This window comes from Pongo abelii, chromosome 10, assembly GCF_028885655.2.
Source record: "Pongo abelii isolate AG06213 chromosome 10, NHGRI_mPonAbe1-v2.0_pri, whole genome shotgun sequence".
NCBI classification, from domain to species: domain Eukaryota; kingdom Metazoa; phylum Chordata; class Mammalia; order Primates; family Hominidae; genus Pongo; species Pongo abelii.
In genome coordinates, this window is record NC_071995.2 from 121660789 (window position 1) to 121681236 (window position 20448).

At 44.5% G+C, this 20448-nt stretch overlaps 1 protein-coding gene across 3 annotated transcripts in view; it reads left to right on the plus strand.

Annotated features, from left to right (window-relative positions):
* The window catches only part of CCDC62 (coiled-coil domain containing 62), a 52631-nt gene that overhangs the window by 20787 nt on the left and 11396 nt on the right, over nt 1-20448 (plus strand). For 2 of the 3 annotated variants that reach the window (XM_024256649.2, XM_054528373.2), the window contains exons 7-11: nt 1774-1862; nt 2547-2662; nt 5571-6296; nt 10891-11035; nt 18550-18699. In XM_024256649.2, coding sequence (XP_024112417.2) covers nt 1774-1862; nt 2547-2662; nt 5571-6296; nt 10891-11035; nt 18550-18699 — 1226 coding nt within the window. The remainder of the gene's footprint in view (nt 1-1773; nt 1863-2546; nt 2663-5570; nt 6297-10890; nt 11036-18549; nt 18700-20448) is intronic. The other variant, XM_054528374.2, reaches the window with a different exon arrangement.

A 20448-nucleotide genomic window follows, 5' to 3' on the forward strand; every position in this document is an offset into this window, starting at 1 on the left:
TGCCATTCTCCTGCTTCAGCCTCCCGAGTAGCTGGGACTACAGGCGCCCACCACCACACCCGGCTAATTTTTTGTATTTTTAGTAGAGATGGGGTTTCACCGTGTTAGCCAGGATGGTCTCGATCTCCTGACCTCGTGATCCACTCGCCTCAGCCTCCCAAAGTGCTGGGATTACAGGCGTGTTCCTTACATAGGCTGAGGGACATGTTTTGCTTGTACATAACTAGGAGTAAGGAGTTTGCAAAGAGAACAATGATACTAGTTTACATTTCTGTGGGTCCTGACAGTCCTGTAGGTGAGCTCTTATAGATTGAGTGTCTGCCTCAGGTCTCCCAGGCGGTAAAAGGCAGAGTCTTGATCAGAATTCAGCAGGTTCCGGGCGTCTAAGGCCCTTCCCATTGTTTTATCTTAGGCTGCTTGTTCAGGCAGATAACAGCAGAGAGTTCCTTACCTCTTTGTTTTCTGTGGCCAACTTGTGAAAATAGTCAGACCCAATCCACTTTGATCTCTCATCTAAACCCAGCCGTGGAGAAAACTATCTGAACTAGGGAAATATTTATATTTACAGTGGCATTGCCTCTTACGCAAAAGTAGATTATTCTAAAATCAGAGATTAAGGCAACATTCAAATATATATATATATATATTTTTTGTTTTTCTTTGACCACCTGCCCTCCCCCACCGCCCCCCAACAACCCCACTGGCCAACATTCAGATATATTTAAAATTACTCTGAGGGCCAGATAAAGTAGTTGGCTTTTGTTTAGGGACCATGCTATATCCAAAACAAGTATTTATTTATTTTTTTTAAGAGACAGTGTCTTGCTGTGTTGATTCAGTCTGGTCTCAAACTCCTGGGCTCAAGCAATCTTCTCACCTCAGCCTCCGAAGTAGCTGGAAATATAACAAAACAGGTTTATTTAAACATTAGGAGTACACCCTGCTTGGATGCTGTTAACATGAAAGGCATGTAGAATTGAGACCCACTGAGTCAGATGCACTACGGATATCACTTCCACTGTTAAAATGTCTCAGTTTTGGCCTGGCATGGTGGCTCATGCCTGTAATCCCAGCATTTTGGGAGGCTGAGGCAGGCAGATCACATGAGGCCAGGAGTTCGAGACCAACCTGGCTAACATGGTGAAACCCAGGAGTTCAAGACCAGCCTGGGCAATATAGTGAGACCCCATCTCTATTTTTTAAAATATTTTATCTTTTAAAATTTAAAAATAAATAATTAAAGTAATATGTATTAAGTATAGAGATTTGGAAATCACCCTTATTCTATCCCCCACAAAAGGAAAGACAAATAATCCCTGAATCTACAAATCTACAAATCACTTTTTTTTTTTTTTTTTTTTTGAGACAAAGTCCTCACTCTGTCATCCAGGCTGGAGTGCAGTGGCGCAATCTCTGCTCACTGCAACCTCCACCTCCCAGGTTCAAATGATTTTCCTGCCTCAGCCTCTCAAGTAGCTGGGACCACAGGCATGCACCACCACACCCGGCTAAATTTGTATTTTTAGTAGAAATGGGGTTTCACCATGTTGGCCAGGCCAGTCTCGAACTCTTGACCCCAAGTGGTCTACCCACCTCGGCCTCCCAAAGTGCTGCAATTATAGGTGTCAGCCACTTCGTTCAGCCCATTCTGCTATTTTTAAGTTCAGGAACAACAACAACAAAAATGTTAGCTGAGCATTAAATTGTTGGAAATGGAGAGGTTTGTGTTGATACAGCTGTTGAAAAATGTTAATAATACTTGTTCTTAAATAGTAGAGAGAGAAAAGAGGAAAGATGAATTGCTTAATATTGCGAAGTCAAAGCAAGAACGCACAAATTCAGAACTGCACAATCTGAGACAGGTATGTCCTCAATCATCCTTCTCTATCACAAAAGAAATGTTTGTAAACAAATAGCAAATTAGGAAAAATGTATGCCCGTTGATTTTAATTGGTGGTTTGGAATCCTAACTACATTAGTTGTATATCATGTTTATTTATTTTTATTATTATTTTTTTTTGAGACAGAGTCTTGCGCTGTCAACTGGGCTGGGGTGCAATGGCCTGATCTCGGCTCACTGCAACCTCCACCTCCCAGTTACAAGCGATCCTCCTGCCTCAGCCTCCCAAGTAGCTGGGATTATGTGTGCCCACCACCACGCCCAGCCAATTTTTTGTATTTTTAGTAGAGACAGGGTTTTACTGTGTTGGCCAGGCTGGTCTCGAACTCCTGACCTCATGACCCGCCCACCTCAGCCTCCCAAAGTGCTGGGATTACAGGCGTGAGCCAGCACACCCAGCCTGTATATCATGTTTAGTACAGCAAATAGGTCTTGCTTGTGGTGATCAAAGTTTGGGAGCCCAGCTATCCTAGCAAATCGTAGTGCTAACAAAGGAAAATTAAAAGCAGACATATTTAGCATATTTCTCTAGTAACTATCTGACCTGTTTTAGGATTTGTGAACTGTTTCAGGGAAACTGCCAAATTGTTGGTTCAGTTTAGTTTTGTTATTACATTTCATGTTGATTTGTCAATATCTATGACAGATTTATGTGAAACAGCAGAGTGATCTGCAGTTTCTTAATTTCAATGTGGAAAATTCTCAGGAATTAATACAGATGTATGACTCAAAGATGGAGGAATCAAAGGCCCTGGACTCCAGGTAATCTTAGCAAGATGCAATTAATATGATCTTGTATTATAGTCCATCAGTCAGTATTTACTGTGCACTTACTGTTGGCCAGTACTGACTGCTATTCCCCATATGGTAGGAAATAAATGTGGCCGGGCACGGTGCCTCACACCTGTAATCCCAGCACTTTGAGAGGCCAAGGCAGGTGGGTCACCTGAGGTCAGGAGTTCGAGACCAGCCTGGCCAACATGGTGAAACCCCATCTCTACTAAAAATACAAACATTAGCCAGGCATAGTGGCTTATGCCTGTAGTCCCAGCTACTCGCAAGGCTGAGGCAGGAGAATCGCTTGAACCTGGGAGGTGGAGGTTGCAGTGAGCCGAGATCATGCCACTGCACTCCAGCCTGGTAACAGAGCAAGATTCTGTTTCAAAATAAATAAATAAATAAAAATATAAAAATTAGCTGGGCGTGGTTGCGGGCACAAGTAATCCCAGTTACTTGGGAGGCTGAGGCAGGAGAATCACTTGAACCCCAGAGGTGGAGGTTTCAGTGAGCCGAGATCGCGCCATTGCACTCCAGCCTGTGTGACAAGAGCCAAACTCCGTCTCAAAAAATAAATAAATAGGCCTGGCGCGGTGGCTCATGCCTGTAATCCCAGCACTTTGGGAGGCCGAGGCAGGTAGATCACGAGGTCAGGAGATCGAGACCATCCTGGCTAACACAGTGAAGCCCCATCTGTACTAAAAATACAAAAAAATTAGCCAGGCATGGTGGCAGTCGCCTGTAGTCCCAGCTATTCGGCAGGCTGAGGCAGGAGGATTGCTGGAACCCGGGAGGCAGAGGTTGCAGTGAGCTGAGATCACGCCACTGCACTTCAGCCTGGGTGACAGAGTGAGACTCCGTATGAAAAATAAATAAATAAATAAATAATAAATAAATAAAATAAATATGTGTGAGCTAATAATGATTGTCATAATCCTCAGTTGCAGGAAGACCCGATCTAAGAATTTTAGTCATGATCCTGATTTAGCCACTGAATAGAAGTAAATTTATTTAACCTGATTTTCCCTTCTGTTGTGTAGAAGGCTTTGAGCTAGAGTAGACACTACAGAGATGAATCATTCATTCATCCATCCATCCATCCATCCATCCATCCATCCATCCAGCATTCAGTGTTTGGACACTAGGCTAGGACTTGGGCACATGTAGGTATATAGGACATGGCACTCGCCCAAAAGAAGTAATGCCAAGGAATGCATTGATTGCTGAGTAGGAGCCCCACTCCACCGAGGGTGATCTGTGCCCTTAACTGGATTTTCCTGCTTGCCTCATTAATAGGAAACATCTTCCCTTCCCCACAACAAGCAGTGTGGGAATTAAATTGGTTTCTGTAAAATTAAAATATAAACATATAAAGTGTGGTTTAATTTAACAGGCATATAACTGTACCACAGCTCAACTTAGTCTACTTTTCTAAGCCGAAGTGTTACAAGAAGTCTTTGAAAGGGAAAGGGATTAGGGAAGCTCCCCATGGCTGGTTGGAACCATGGAGGCTGGACTGGGTTGCAGCAGTGACTTTCCCTGGGAGAATGGAGTTGAGAGCAGCAGGGCTTAGTAGCTGCAGCACTGCAGGGATCACCCCAGGCATGTGGCGTGTGGCTGGGACCACCCTGCTTTCCGCTGCACTTGCTTCACTTTCCTTTGGGGCCCTCTGAGGGGGGTTGTGGCCTGTGGCTCTGGATCCTAGCTGCTGCCACTGCCACCAGACACCAGACTAACTCAGAGTTCTCTTGTAGGCAGAAGCCCCTAACATACTGGCTCTTTCTCCTTTTTCCTTTTTTTGAGATGGAGTCTTGCTGTGTTGCCCAGGCTGGCACGCAGTGGTGCAACCTCAGCTCACTGCAACCTCCACCTCCTGGGTTCAAGCGATCCTCTCACCTCAGCCTTCCAAGTAAGTAACTGGGCCCACAGGCGTGCGCCACCATGCCCAGCTACTTTTTTTTTTTTTGTAGATGTGGGATTTTGTCGTGTTGCCAAGGCTGTCTTTCTCCTTTTTGACCTTTATTGCCTCTAGGAGGTACTAGATGAGTTGAGGTTATTCCTTAAAATGGGCTGGGTGCCATGGTTCACACCTGTAATCGCAGTGCTTTCAGAAGCTAAGGCAGGAGGATTGCTTGAGGCCAGGAGTTCAAGAGCAGCCTAGGCAACATAGCAAGACCCTGTCTCTATAAAAAAAAAAAAAATTTTTTTTTTTTGAGATGGAGTTTCGCTCTTGTCACCGAGGCTGGAGTGCAATGGCACGATCTCGGCTCACTGCGACCTCCGCCTCCCAGGTTCAAGCAATTCTCTTGCCTCAGCCTCCCAAGTAGCTGGGAATACAGGCATGCGCCACCACGCCCGGCTAACTTTTGTATATTTAGTAGACGGGGTTTCTCCATGTTGGTCAGGCTGGTCTCGAACTCCCGACCTCAGGTGATCCACCCGCCTCAGCCTCCCAAAGTGCTGGGATTACAGGTGTGAGCCACTGTGCCCCGCCTCAAAAAAAAATTTTTTTAAGCATAAAATAGTTTATAGCATTATGGAAAGAGAGAGTTGTATTTCCTAAGATATCAGAATGATGCCGATTAGAATACCTGAATACAAGTGACATGAAAAATTTTAAAGGAAGATTTACGAAAAGGTTTTGTCACATTTCTGTAGTATTCTTTTTTTCTCATGTAGACAGTAAGTGCAATAAGAGGTGATGATGGAAAAGGGAATGTGGGCTTGGTGGTCAGAAAGGCTTCCTGGAGAAGGTCGGGCTGGAATTGGGCTCTGAGGTTCAGACAAATGAGTCTCATTGGGATTTAGCTCTACTGAGTTTTGGGTGAAATGTTTAGAATGATAGCATGAAGTATATCTTATAACCTCCATTTTTTTTCTAATGCCACCATAGCAGAGACATGTGTTTATCAGACCTTGAAAATAACCACCCAAAAGTCGATATTAAGAGGGAAAAAAATCAGAAATCACTGTTTAAGGACCAGAAATTTGAAGCCATGTTGGTTCAGCAAAATAGGTCAGACAAGAGCTCTTGTGATGAATGCAAAGAGAAGAAACAACAGATCAATACTGTGTTTGGGGAGAAAAGTGTAATTACGCTGTCATCCATATTTACCAAAGACTTAGTAGAGAAACGCAAATCTTGGTCTCTGGGAGGAAAAACCCAGATTGAACCCGAAAACAAAATTACATTGTGCAAGATCCATGCAAAATCACCAAAATGTCATGACACTGGGGTTCAGAACGAAGGAAAACAACCCTCAGAAACACCCACTTTATCTGATGAGAAGCAGTGGCACGATGTCAGTGTTTACCTGGGCCTGACCAACTGTCCAAGTTCAAAACATCCAGAAAAGCTGGATGTAGAATGTCAAGATCAGATGGAAAGGTCCGAAATCTCATGCTGCCAGAAAAATGAAGCCTGTCTGGGCAAAAGTGGCATGTGTGACTCCAAGTGCTGCCACCCGAGTAACTTCATAATTGAAGCCCCAGGCCACATGTCCGACGTGGAGTGGATGAGTATTTTCAAGCCTTCCAAAATGCAGAGAATTGTCCGCCTCAAATCTGGGTGCACCTGTTCAGAAAGCATCCGTGGGACACAACATGACTCCCCGGCAAGGTGAGTAACGTTCACATCTGTAAACACCCACGGAGCATACATGCCAGTATTTAGAAATACAAAGGGTGATGGAAGCCACGCCATACCTACTATTAATCCAGAAGCCGTGTTTGCTAACAGAAATCTTCCTTAGGACCAATGGTTCCCTCTTTTCATCACAGCTTGGACTGTTGAGTCTTTAATTATAGAGGCTCTATTAGATTTCAGGGACGCATTTATACTGAGGACGGCTTCTGAGGCAAAGGTTTTGTTTAAAAACAAAACCAGTTGTTACGACTTGGGCAAATATGTTTTATTAAAAAGCAAACGGGTGGATCGCTGCACAGAGTGGAATGCCACCCTAGAGCATTCCTCACCCCAGAAGCCATTCTGAACTGACACGCCAACCATTTCTGGTCCAGATGGCATTACCTAGACCCCATATAAAAATGTCTCTTAGGCCAGGCGCGGTGGCTCATGCCTGTAATCCCAGCACTTTGGGAGGCCGAGGTGGGCGGATCATGAGGTCAGGAGATCGAGACCACCCTGGCTAACACGGTGAAACCCCGTCTCTACTAAAAAATACAAAAAAATTAGCTGGGCGTGATGGCGGGCACCTGTAGTCCCAGCTACTCAGGAGGCTGAGGCAGGAGAATGGCGTGAACCCGGGAGGCAGAGCTTGCAGTGAGCCGAGATCGCGCCACTGCACTCCAGCCTGGGCGACAGAGCAAGACTCCATCTCAAAAAAAAAAAAAAAAAAAAAAGTCTCTTGGTGCATTGTGGTGGCTCATGCCTGTAATTCTAGCACTTTGGGAGGCCACGGCAGGAGAGTCACATGAGGCCAGGAGTTTGAGACCAGCATGGGCAATATAGTGAGACCCTATCTCTATGCTTTTTTTTTTTTTTTTTTTGGAGATGTAGACTAGCTTTGTCGCCCAGGCTGGAGTGCAGTGGTGCAATCTCGGCTCACTGAAACCTCCACCTCCTGGGTTCAAGCCATTCTCCTGCCTCAGCCTCCCAAGTAGCTGGGATTAAAGGTGTACACCACCATGCCAAGCTAATTTTTGTATTTTTTGTAAAGATGGGGTCTCACCATATTGGCCAGGCTTGTCTTGAACTCCTGACTTCAAGTGATCCACCCACCTTGGCCTCCCAAATTGCTGTGATTACAGGCATGAGCCACCATACTTGGCCTCTACACATTTTAAAAAAATTGTTTTTAAGTTAGCTGGGCATGGTTGTGTACACCTGTAGTCCCAGTACTTGGGAGGCTGAGGCAGAAGGACCACTTGAGTCCAGGAATTTGAGACTAGCCTGGGTAACATAGTGAGGCTCCATCTCTACAAAAAAATTTTTTAAATTTGCTGGGCATGGGTGGCAAACACGTGTAGTCCAAGCTACTTGGGAGGCTGAGGTGGGAGGATCACTTGAACTCAGGAGTTTGAAACTGCAGTGAGCTATGATTGTGCCACTGCACTCCAGCCTGGGCAACAAAGTGAGACTCTATTTCAAAAACATTTGTCATGGCTCTTTTTTAAAAAATTGAGATGAGGTGATACGATATTGCCCAGGCTGGTCTCGAACTCCTGGGCTTAAGCAATCTTTTCACCTGTGGGGATTACAAGTGTGAGCCACCACGTCCAGCATCTCTCAGCTCTTATCTAGGGTCACTTAGTCTATTTACATATCCAACCGTGCCTGCCTTTGTGTTCATTCATTTCATATCTGTTTGAGACTTTACATTACCCAAACTTTCTTAATTTTTGAAAATCATTCAGGAAAGAGGATCCTTGTATTTAACAAGCTGGTAAATTATTGGTTTTTTTTAAGAGAAGAAAATTTAAGAGAATAAGGCATATGCTGCCTTATTCAGGCTTGTCTTATTGTTGGAATAGCTGAATTTTGTATGTGAGTGGCGTCATAATAATGTCTGCTATTTTTAAATAAAGCATAGCTCTTTAATCTTAAATTACAGAAAGGATGAAGTTTCTATATTGAGAGGCGTATTTTAATCATTACATTGTCTTTTATAGGACTTTATGATTAAAGTTTATTTCTAGTGCTTAATTATTTGGAGTATCCTTTGGCTCTTTAATTGTATTTTGTTTATTTATTTCCTTTGGCCCTTTTAGAGACTTGAATTGTTTAAAGGTCATGCAGATAGTCATTCTGCCAGTTGCAAATTATTTTAAAAAGTCGGTCGTCACGCTAAATGTCATCTATTCATATTTGGTCTTTAAAGATCTTTGGATAATTGCAAGTATCAGGACACAATGCCTATTTTTCACTACTGAACAAGGACACTCATATATTAAGGGACAAGCTTATTATGTCAGATAGTTTTAAGAGCATAGAGGATTAAATTTAATGTATGAAATAAGTTCAGATTTACATTCAGAGTTTCTTTCAAGGCCCTTTTGACCTCACCGACTTAAAATGATTGAAGTGATTGCCTGTTCTGCCAGCAGAGACGGATGCCAAGATATCACATGACAAATATGTGATTAAGTAGAAAGATAATTATGTTTTTCTGTTTTTCCATAGATTATAAGAACTTGCTTACCTACTTTATTATCTAACTAAAATGTTCACATTTGTGCCAGCATTCCGTTTGACAAACAGAGGTTTACCCGTGCAGGGAGAAACCGGGGGCAGCCTGTTCTCACTTCATTGTAGGTTACAGGGAAGGAAGCAGTTCTAGTGCCTCTGGTCTGTTCCAGAACAGCTTTTGCTGTCAAACTCAGGCGGATCACCTGAGGTCAGGAGGTCAAGACCAGCCTGGCCAACATGGTAAAACCCTATCTCTACTAAAAATACAAAAATGAGCCAGACGTGGTGGTGCACGCCTGTAGTCCCAGCTACTCAGGAGGCTGAGGCACAAGAATCGCTTGAACCCAGGAGGTAGAGGTTGCAATGACCCAAGATTATGCCACTGCACTCCAGCCTGGGCAACAGAATGGGACTCGGTCTCAAAAAAAAAGGTCATTGGTCAGGTGAGGTGGCTCATGCCTGTAATCCCACTACTTTGGGAGGCCAAAGCAAGGAGGATCTCTTGAGTTTAGGAGTTGAAGGCCATTCTGGGCAACAGGATGGCCCATCTCTAATAATAACAAAAATAAATAAATAAATAAACAAAGCCATTAACAAAAATCAATCTCACAAACTGAAAACCTAAAATGTTCACAAGTATAACCTTATTCCATGTTGGTTTTTTTTTCTCTTTTTAGAGATAGGGTCTCGCTGTCACCCAGGCTGGAGTGCAGTGGTATAATCATAGCTCACTGCAGCCTCTAACTCCTGGGCTCAAGTGATCCCACCTCAGCCTCCCAGGTAGCTGAGACTACAGGCACGAGTCACTGCACTTGGTTCCATTTTTTTTTTTTTTTTGGGATGAAGTTTCGCTCTTGTCACCCAGCCTGGAGTGCAATGGCACGATCTCGGCTCACTGCAACCTCTGCCTCCCGGGTTCAAGCTATTCTCCTGCCTCAACCTCCAGAGTAGCTGAGATTACAGGCGCGCGCCACCATGCCCGGCTGATTTTTGTATTTTTAGTAGAGATGGAGTTTTACCATGTTGGCCAAGCTGGTCTCAAACTCCTGACCTCAGGTGATCCGCCCTCCTCGGCCTCCCAAAGTATGGGGATTACAGGCATGAGTCACTGCACCCGGCCGGCTTTTTTTTTTTTGAGAATGTCTGTTTTAATTTTTGCCTCCCTTTTAGATGATCCTATCTCTAGAACCTTCATTTCATTGTATTTTTAGGGAGAACATTCTCTATTCTATAGTTATCTTTACCTAATAATTTTGTTTTAATTATTATTATTATTTTTTTTTTTTTGAGACAGTCTTGCTCCGTTGCCAGGCTGGAATGCAGTGGCGCGATCTCGGCTCTCTGCAACCTCCGCCTCCTGGGTTCAAGCAATTCTCGTGCCTCAGCCTCCTGAGTAGCTGGGATTACAGGCACGTGCCACCACACCTAGCTCATTTTTTTTTTTTTTTTTTTTGAGGCGGAGTCTCGCTCTATCACCCAGGCTGGAGTGCAGTGGTGCGATCTTGGCTCACTGCACGCTCTGCCTCCTGGGTTCACGCCATTCTCCTGCCTCAGCCTTCCGAGTAGCTGGGACTACAGGCACCCGCCACTATACCCAGCTAATTTTTTGTATTTTTAGTAGAGACGGGGTTTCACCGTGTTAGGATGGTCTCGATCTCCTGACCTCCTGATCCGCCTGCCTCGGCCTCCCAAAGTGCTGGGATTACAGGTGTGAGCCACCGTGCCTGGCCACACCCTGCTAATTTTTGTGTTTTTAGTAGAGATGGGGTTTCACCATGTTGGCCAGGACGGTCCTGATCTCCTGACCCTGTGGTCCACCCAGATCAGCCTCCCAAAGTGCTGGGATTATAGGCGTGAGCTACCATGCCCAGCCTTGTTTTAATTCTTATTTGCAAAAGGTATGCATTAACTTATAATATTCTATTCCAATCTATAATGTTCTACTCAAACTTGAGCTGCTTCAATAACAAAAACACTTATTTGTCCTTTTAAGATACTTTTAAGAGTGATCTGTGTATGATATTGTTTTAAGATATTTGTTTTTGTTGGGTTTTCTTATTCTTAGTGAGCTAATTGCCATCCAAGATTCCCACTCTTTGGGTTCTTCAAAATCTGCCTTGAGAGAAGATGAGACAGAGTCCTCTTCCGATAAAAAGAACTCACCTAAGAGTTTGTTAATCTACAAAGATGCACCAGCATTCAATGAAAAGGTTTGTATTTTGCTTAGAAATCCCCAGCTTACTCAAGCCAGGCCTCTCACCAACAGGCTTTTAATGCTTCTCTAGCAACCACTGTTAGCTTGCTTATTTTGGCTATTCCTCCGTTGTTGTTTTTTTTTAATTCTAGGATTTTAAGATGCTTTTAAGACAATCCTTTTATTTATTTTGTTATTTTGTGTTTTGTTCTGTTTCTTTGAGACAGGGTACTCAGTCATCCAGGCTGTAGTGCAGTGGTGCAATCATGGCTCACTGCAGCCTTAACCTCCTGGGCTCAAGCGATCCTCCTGCCTCAGCCTCCCAAGTAGCTGCAACTACAGGCACACACCACCACGCCCAGCTAATTTTCTCATTTTTTTGTAGCGACAGGGTCTCAATTTGTTGCCTAGTCTTGTCTTGAACACTTGGGCTCAAGTGATCTTCTTGCCTTGGCCTCCCAAAGTGTGCTGGGATTATAAGTGTGAATCACTGTGCTGGGACTACTTTTTTTTCTTTTGAGAAAAATTGTATTTTTTTTTTTTGGCAACTTGATATATGTTGGTTGTAAAAAAAAAAAAAAGGAAGAAAAAGAAAAACAAACCACAAGAACAATACAGAAATGTAGATATCACCTAACTGCCTGGTCTCAGCTGCCCCTTCCTCCAAATACACAACCCCTGGCAGTGTCTAGAGAGACCCAGGTGACATGTTGGTGGGCTTGCTTACAGATTTCTCTATCTGCAGAGACGTGCATATAGACTAATGTGTGGTAAATGGGATTTCATTATATGAGAAAATGTGTGGCCAGGTACAGTGCCTCATGCCTGTAATCCCAACGCTCTGGGGGGCCAAGGTGACAGAATTGCTTAAGCCCAGGAATTCAGGATCAGCATGGGCAACATAGCAAGACCCTGCCTCTATTTTTTGTTTCAATAAAATTTTAAAAACATGAAAGAGGAAAACATTGCCGGGCACAGTGGCTCACGCCTATAATCCCAGCACTTTGGAAGGCCGGGGTGGGCAGATAACCTGAGGTCAGGAGTTCGAGACCAGCCTGACCAACATGGTGAAACCCCATCTCTACTAAAATACAAAAATTAGCCGGGTGTAGTGGCGGGTGCCTGTGATCTCAGCTACTTGGGAGGCTGAGGCGGGAGAATCGCTTGAAACCAGGAGGTGGAGTTTGCAGTGAGCCAAGATTGCGCCATTGCACTCTAGCCTGGCAACAGAGCGAGACTCTGTCTCAAAAAAAACAAAAAAGGGAAACATCTAACATCTATGATTTACCAAGATACCAGGGTGGCAAATTGAAACCTTCATCCCACTAATGGGATTACAGGCATGAGGCACTGTAACTGGCCAGACATTTTCTTATATAAAGAAATCCCATTTACCACACATTAGTCTGTATGTGACAGACTAATAGTGACACATTCATTACACCCAAACCCCTTTGGAATTCTTCCTCTGCCCTGTGCATCCCTCCCTATTCCCAGACAACCACTCACTAATCTGTCTTCTGTAACACAGATTAGTTTGCATTTTCTAGAATTTTATATAAATGCTTTCAAACTTTTGTGTCCCTCTTGTTTCTTTCACTCAGTGTAATTATCTTGAGATTAACCTATGTGACTGTGTGTATAAATAATTCCTTTTTGTTGCTGACAAGTATCTTATTCGTGTGGATATATTAGGTTGGTGCAAAAGTAAGTATGGTCTTTGTCATTAAAAGTAATGGCAGGCCATTAAAAGTAATCCCAACACTTTGGGAGGCCGAAGCAGGTGGATCACTTGAGGTCAGGCGTTCGAGACCAGCCTGGCCAGCATGGTGAAACCCCCTGTCTACTAAAAATACAAAAATTAGCCTGTTGTGCTGGTGTGTGCCTGTAATCCCAGCTACTCGAGAGGCTGAGGCAGGAGAATTGCTTAAACCCGGGAGGCGGGGATTGCAGTGAGCCAAGATCGTGCTACTGGACTCCAGCCTGGGCGACAGAGCGAGATTCAATTCCCCCCCCCAAAAAAAAAGTAATGGCAAAAACCGCAATTACTTTTGCACCAAGCTATTACCGCAGTGATTTAACCATTCACTTGTCAATGGACATTTGGGTTGTTTCTGGTGTGCTGGGTAATACAAATAAAGCTGCTTGCATATTCATGTGTAATAAGTCTTTGTATAGACACATTTTTTTTTTTGTTTATCTAGGAATGGAATGCTAGCTAGGTCATATGGTAGGTGTATATTTAACCTTTTTTTTCTTTTTTTTTTTTTTTTTTTTTTTTTGAGACGGAGTCTTGCTCTGTCGCCCAGGCCGGAGTGCAGTGGCGCGATCTCGGCTCACTGCAAGCTCCGCCTCCCAGATTATTCACGCCATTCTCCTGCCTCAGCCTCCCAAGTAGCTGGGACTACAGGCGCCCGCCACTATGCCCGGCTAATTTTTTGTATTTTTAGTAGAGACGGGGTTTCACCGTTTTAGCCAGGATGGTCTCGATCTCCTGACCTCGTGATCCGCCCGCCTCAGCCTCCCAAAGTGCTGGGATTACAGGCGTGAGCCACCACGCCCGGCCTTTTTTTTTCTTTTTTTAGAGACAGGGTCTCACTCTGTCACCCAAGCTGGAGTGCAGGGACGCAATCCTGGCTTACTGCAGTCTCAAACTCCTGGGCTCAAGTAATCCTCCCACTGCAGCCTCCCAAAGGCATGAACCATTATGCCCAGCTCATTTTTACATTTGTTGTGGAGATGGGGTCTTGTTATGTTGCCTAGGGTGGTCTCAAACTCCTGACCTCAAGCAATCCTCCTGCCTCAGCCTCCCAAAGTGCTGGGGTATATTTAACATTTTAAGGAACTGTCAGATGTTTTCCAAAGTGGTTATACCAGTTACATTCCCACTATCAGTGTATAACAGTCCCAGCTGCTCCAGATTCCAGTCAATACTTGCTATGGTCAATTTTTAAATTCCAGACATTCTAATAGGTATGAAGAGGTATCTCAATGTGGTTTTAACTTGCATTCCCCTAATGACTAACAATGTTGTGCATCTTTTTACATGTGAAACCACCATATTTATAGCTTTGTTTTCAACTGATAGAGAAGTTCTAGCCAGTTATTCAATCCCAAAGAGACACTATTCTTTATGTCTGTGTAGAATATCCCTTCTTTAATTACTTCTCCAAATTTACCTCCTCTCTGCACTATGCTAATAAAACACTTATCAGGCTGGACGTGGTGGCTCTTGCCTGTAATCCCAGCACCTTGGGAGGCTGAGGCGGGCAGATCACCTGAGGTCAGCAGTTGAAGACCAGCCTGGCCAACATGGTGAAACCCCATCTCTACTAAAAATACAAAAATTAGCCAGGTGTTGTAGCTCGTGCCTGTGGTCCCAGCCAATCAAGAGGTTAACATGGAAGAATCGCTTGAGCCTGGGAGGCAGAGGCTGCAGCAAACTGAGATTGTGCCATTGCACTTCAGCCTGGGCGACAGAGCCAGACCCTGTCTTAAAAAATAATAATAGACTGGGCGTGGTGGCTCATGCCTGTAATCCCAGCACTTTGGGAGGCTGAGGCTGGTGGATTGCCTGAGGTCAGAAGTTCAAGACCAGCCTGGTCAACATGGTGAAACACCTTCTGGCTATGGCCAGGTGCCAGTGACTTTCTTCACAGAATTGGAAAAAACTACTTTAAAGTTCATATGGAACCAAAAAAGAGCCCGCATTGCCAAGTCAATCCTAAGCCAAAAGAACAAAGCTGGAGGCATCATACTACCTGACTTCAAACTATACTACAAGGCTACAGTAACCAAAACAGCATGGTACTGGTACCAAAACAGAGATATAGCCCAATGGAACAGAACAGAGCCCTCAGAAATGATACCACACATCTACAATTACCTGATCTTTGACAAACCTGACAAAAACAAGAAATGGGGAAAGGATTCCCTATTTAACAAATGGTGCTGGGAAAACCGGCTAGCCATATGTAGAAAGCTGAAACTGGATCCCTTCCTTACACCTTATACAAAAATTAATTCAAGATGGATTAAAGACTTAAATGTTAGACCTAAAACCATAAAAACCCTAGAAGAAAACCTAGGCAATACCATTCAGGACATAGGCATGGGCAAGGACTTCATGTCGAAAACACCAAAAGCAATGGCGACAAAAGCCAAAACTGACAAATGGGATCTAATTAAACTAAAGAGCTTCTGCACAGCAAAAGAAACTACCATCAGAGTGAACAGGCAACCTACAGAATGGGAAAAAATTTTTGCAATCTACTCATCTGACAAAGGGCTAATATCCAGAATCTACAAAGAACACAAACAAATTTACAAGAAAAAAACAAACAACCCCATCAAAAAAGTGGGCAAAGGATATGAACAAACACTTCTCAAAAGCAGACATTTATGCAGCCACCAGACACATGAAAAAATGCTCATCATCACTGGCCATCAGAGAAATGCAAATCAAAACCACAATGAGATACCATCTCACACCAGTTAGAATGGCAATCATTAAAAAGTCAGGGAACAACAGGTGCTAGAGAGGATGTGGAGAAATAGGAACACTTTTACACTGTTGGTGGGACTGTAAACTGGTTCAACCATTGTGGAAGACAGTGTGGCGATTCCTCAGGGATCTAGAACTAGAAATATCATTTGACCCAGCCATCCCATTACTGGGTATATACCCAAAGGATTATAAATCATGCTGCTATAAAGATACATGCACACGTATGTTTATTGTGGCACTATTCACAATAGCAAAGACCTGGAACCAACCCAAATGTCCAACAATGATAGACTGGATTAAGAAAATGTGGCACATATACACCATGGAATACTATGCAGCCATGAAAAATGATGAGTTCATGTCCTTTGTAGGGACATGGATGAAGCTGGAAACCAACATTCTCAGCAAACTATCACAAGGACAAAAAACCAAACATCGCATGTTCTCACTCATAGGTGGGAATTGAACAATGAGAACACTTGGACACAGGAAGGGGGACATCACACACCGGGGCCTGTTGTGGGGTGGGGGGAGGGGGGAGGGATAGCATTAGGAGATATAGCTAATGTAAATGACGAGTTAATGGGTGCAGCACACCAACATGGCACATGTATACATATGTAACAAACCTGCACATTGTGACATGTACCCTAGAACTTAAAGTATAATAATAATAAATAAATAATTTTTAAAAGAAATTAAGTTTTTTTTTTGTTTTTTTTTTTTTTTTGAGACAGAATTTCACTCTTGCTGCCCAGGCTGGAGTGCAATGGCATGATCTCAGCTCACCACAACCTCCGCCTCCCAGGTTCAAGTGATTCTCCTGCTTCAGCCTCCCTAGTAGCTGGGGTTACAGGCATGTGCCACCATGCCCGTCTAATTTTGTATTTTTAGTAGAGATGGCGTTTTTCTATGTTGGTCAGGCTGGTCTCAAACTCCCGACCTCAGGTGATCTGCCCTCCTCAGCCTCCCTAAGTGCTGGGATTACAGGTGTGAGCCACCGCGCCCGCCTGAAATTAAGTTTTCTTAAAAAAAAAAAAAATCAGATGGTGGCTCACGCCTGTACTCTCAGCACTTTTGGAGGCCAAGGCAGGGGGATCACCTAAGGTCGGGAGATCGAGACCATCCTGGCCAACATGGTGAAACCCCGTCTCTACTAAAATACAAAAAATTAGCCAGGCTTGATGGCACGTGCCTGTATCCCAGCTACTCGGGAGGCTGAGGCAGGGGAATCCAAGCGATTCGCTTGAACCTGCCGAGATCACACCACTGCACTCTGGCCTGGCGACAGAGCAAGGCTCCATCTCAAAAAAAAAAAAAAAAAAAAAAAAAAAATCAGGGCTGGGTGCGGTGGCTCATGCCTATAATCCCAGTACTTTGGGAGGTTGAGGCAGGCAGATCTTGAGATCAGGAGATCGAGACCATCCTGGCCAACATGGTGAAACCCCGTCTCTACTAAAAATACAAAAATTAGCTGGGCGTGGTGACACATGCCTGTAGTCCCAGCTACTCGGGAGGCTGAAAGGCAGGAGAATTGCTTGAACTCGGGAGTTGGAGGTTGCAGTGAGCCGAGATTGCGCCACTGCACTCCAGCCTGGCGACAGAGTGAGACTCCATCTCAAAAAAAAAAAAAAAAAATTCAGTCTAGGCCCCTTTAAGAGCAGTTGGCAGTGACTCATTTTCATGCTAAACTTCAGATCCCAAAGTTGAAATTTAATAGGAATAAATGAAGGCACATACCCACATATTTTTCAAGGCTTATAAGCCTTTAATGTTGTCTTATTTTGCCAGTATTTTGACATGCTAAATACTGCCTTGACAAGTTGGTTGAGGAGAATTAACCAATGCCTAGGATTCTTTTATCACATGGGTGTTGCTTCATTAGCTGTAGTAAGTTCTGTTTAAGTCAAATTATTTAACTGAGTAGGTTCTAAGAAATAAAAAGGGCTGGGTGCAGTGGCTCATGCCTGTAATCCTACCACTTTGGGAGTTCGAGGCGGGTGGATCACTGGAGGTCAGGAGTTCAAGACCAGTCTGGTCAACATGGTGAAACCCCGTCTCTACTAAAAATACACAATTAGCCGGACGTGGTGGCAGGCAACTGTAGCCCCATCTACTTGGGAGGCTGAGGCAGGAGAATCACTTGAACCCGGGAGGTGGAGGTTGCAGTGAGCTGAGGTCGCGCTATTGCACTCCAGCCTAGGCAACAAGACCAAAACTCTGTCTCCAAAAAAAATAAAAAAGAGGCCAGGCACGGTGGCTCACGCCTGTAATCCCAGCACTTTGGGAGGCTGAGGCAGGCAGATCACGAGGTCAGGAGATCGAGACCATTCTGTCTAACACAGTGAAACCCTGTCTCCACTAAAAAATACAAAAAAAAATTAGCCAGGCATGGTGGTGGGCGCCTGTAGTCCCAGCTACTCAGGAGGCTGAGGCAGGAGAATGGCATGAACCCAGGAGGTGGAGCTGGCAGTGAGCCGAGATCATGCCACTGCACTCCAGCCTAGGCAACAGAGCGAGACTCCGTCTCAAAAAAAAAAAAAAAAAAAAAAAAAAAAAAAAAAAAAAAGAAAGAAAAGGAATTAATTTAGTTATTCTTATTCTACTATTTGATGTCCTGCTTTGCTTTGTAACCCCTAAAGACAAAGAAATATTCACAGGTGATCAGGTGTAGTGGCTCACACCTATAACCCCAGCACTTTGGGAGGCCAAGGCAGGAGGATAACTTGAGGCCAGGAGTTCAAGACCAGCCTGGGCAACATAGTGAGATCCCACCTCTACCAAAAAAAAAAAAAATAGCTGGGTGTGGTTGCACACACCCATGGTCCCAGCTTTTCAGGAGGCTGAGGCAGGAGGATCACTTGAGCCCAGGAGCTTGAGGCAGTCAGTTGTGATTGTGCCACTGCACTTCAGCCTGGGCGACAGAGCAAGAGAAAGAAAAAAAAAGAAAACAATATTCTTAGGTAGTTAGCATTTGTGTTTGTAAACCTAAGCATTTAAAGGTGCCTCTTAATTTCCTGTAGGCTTCAATTGTGTTACCCTCCCAGGATGATTTCTCGCCCACCAGCAAGCTCCAGCGTTTGCTGGCAGAATCTCGTCAGATGGTGACGGACCTGGAGCTGAGCACGCTGCTGCCCATCAGCCATGAGAATCTCACTGACAGTGCCACAAATGTATGCATTTCATTTTCTCTTGACTATATTTGTCACATCTGAACACACCACTGAACACCAGTGTGCAAATATCACCGGCAGGGTGGCCTTTCTGTTAGAGGGAGAGTTTCTGTATCTCTAGGGAGGAAAGGGAACATGCTTGTTTTAAGGAGGAAAAAGTTACACTCAGATGTCACTGGACCCAAACTTCCTCTTTCTAATGATCTGGGGCATATGAAGATAAATTCTTGGGGATTTTTTTCTTGGTGGGGGATACAGAGTTTTGCTCTTGTCGCCCAGGCTGAGGTGCAGTGGCACGATCTCACCTCATTGCAACCTCCACCTCTTGGGTTCAAGTGATTCTCTTGCCTCAGCCTCCCAAGTAACTGGGACTAAAGGCATACTCCACCATGCCCGGCTAATTGTTGTATTTTTAGTAGAGACAAGGTTTCACCATGTTGGCCAGGCTGGTCTCAAACTCCTGATCTCCAGTGATCCACCCACCTTGGCCTCCCAAAGTGCTAGGATTACAGGTGTGAGCCACCACACCCAGCCGGAAATGTTTTAAAAACCAAATTTTATTATAGAAAGTTTAAAGGCCGGGCGTGGTGGCTCATGCCTGTAATACCAGCACTTTGGGAGGCCGAGGCGGGTGGATTACCTGAGGTCAGGAGTTTGAGACCAGCCTGACCAACATGGAGAAACCCCGTCTCTACTAAAAATACAAAATTAGCCGGACATAGTGGCGCATGCCTGTAATCCCAGCTACTTGGGAGGCTGAGGCGGGAGAATCGCTTGAACCCCGGAGGTGGAGGTTGTGGTGAGCCGAGATCGTGCCATTGCACTCCAGCCTGGGCAATGAGCAAAGCTCCACCTCGAAAAACAAAAAAGAAAGAAAATTTCAAATATGCACTGAAGTGGAAAGAATGGCACGGTAACTCACCTTTGACCACCATCGATTTTATCTTACCCCATCCATACACGTTTTCTTTGGAAGCATTTTAGAGCGAATCTCAGCATCATATCATGTCACTCATAAATATTTCATGATCATGATGTCTCTCTAACAGATATGGACTTTTAATTTTAATTTTTTTTTTTTTTTTTTTTGAGACTGAGTTTCGCTCTTGTTGCCCAGGCTGGGGTGCAATGGCACGATCTCAGCTCACTGCAATCTCCACCTCCTGGGTTCAAGCGATTCTCCTGTCTCAGCCTCCCAAGTAGCTGAGATTACAGGCACCCGCCACCATGCCTCGCTAATTTTTGTTATTTTTAGTAGAGACGGAGTTTCACCATGTTGACCAGGCTGGTCTCGAACTCTTGACCTCAAGTGATCCACCTGCCTCGGCCTCCCAAAGTGCTGGGATTACAGGCATGAGCCACCCTGCCCGGCCTAATTTTAATTTTATTGATTTATTTATTTTTGAGATGGCATCTTCCTCTGTTGCCCAGGCTGGAGTGCAGTAGCTATTCGCAGGCATGATCACAGCTCACTGCGGCCTCAAATTCCTGGGCTCAAGCGATCCTCCCACCTCAGTCTCCCAAGTAGCTGGGACCACAGGCATGCACTACCATGCCCACTATGTTTCCCAGGCTGATTGAACTCCTGGCCTCAAGTAATCCTCCTGCCTTAGCCTCCCAAAGTGTTGGGACTATCAGCATGAGCCACCGTGCTCAGCTTATTTATTTATTTTTCAGAGACAGTCTTGCTCTGTCACCCAGGCTGGAATGCAGGGCCAACTTGAACCTCCAACTCCCAGGCTCAAGTGA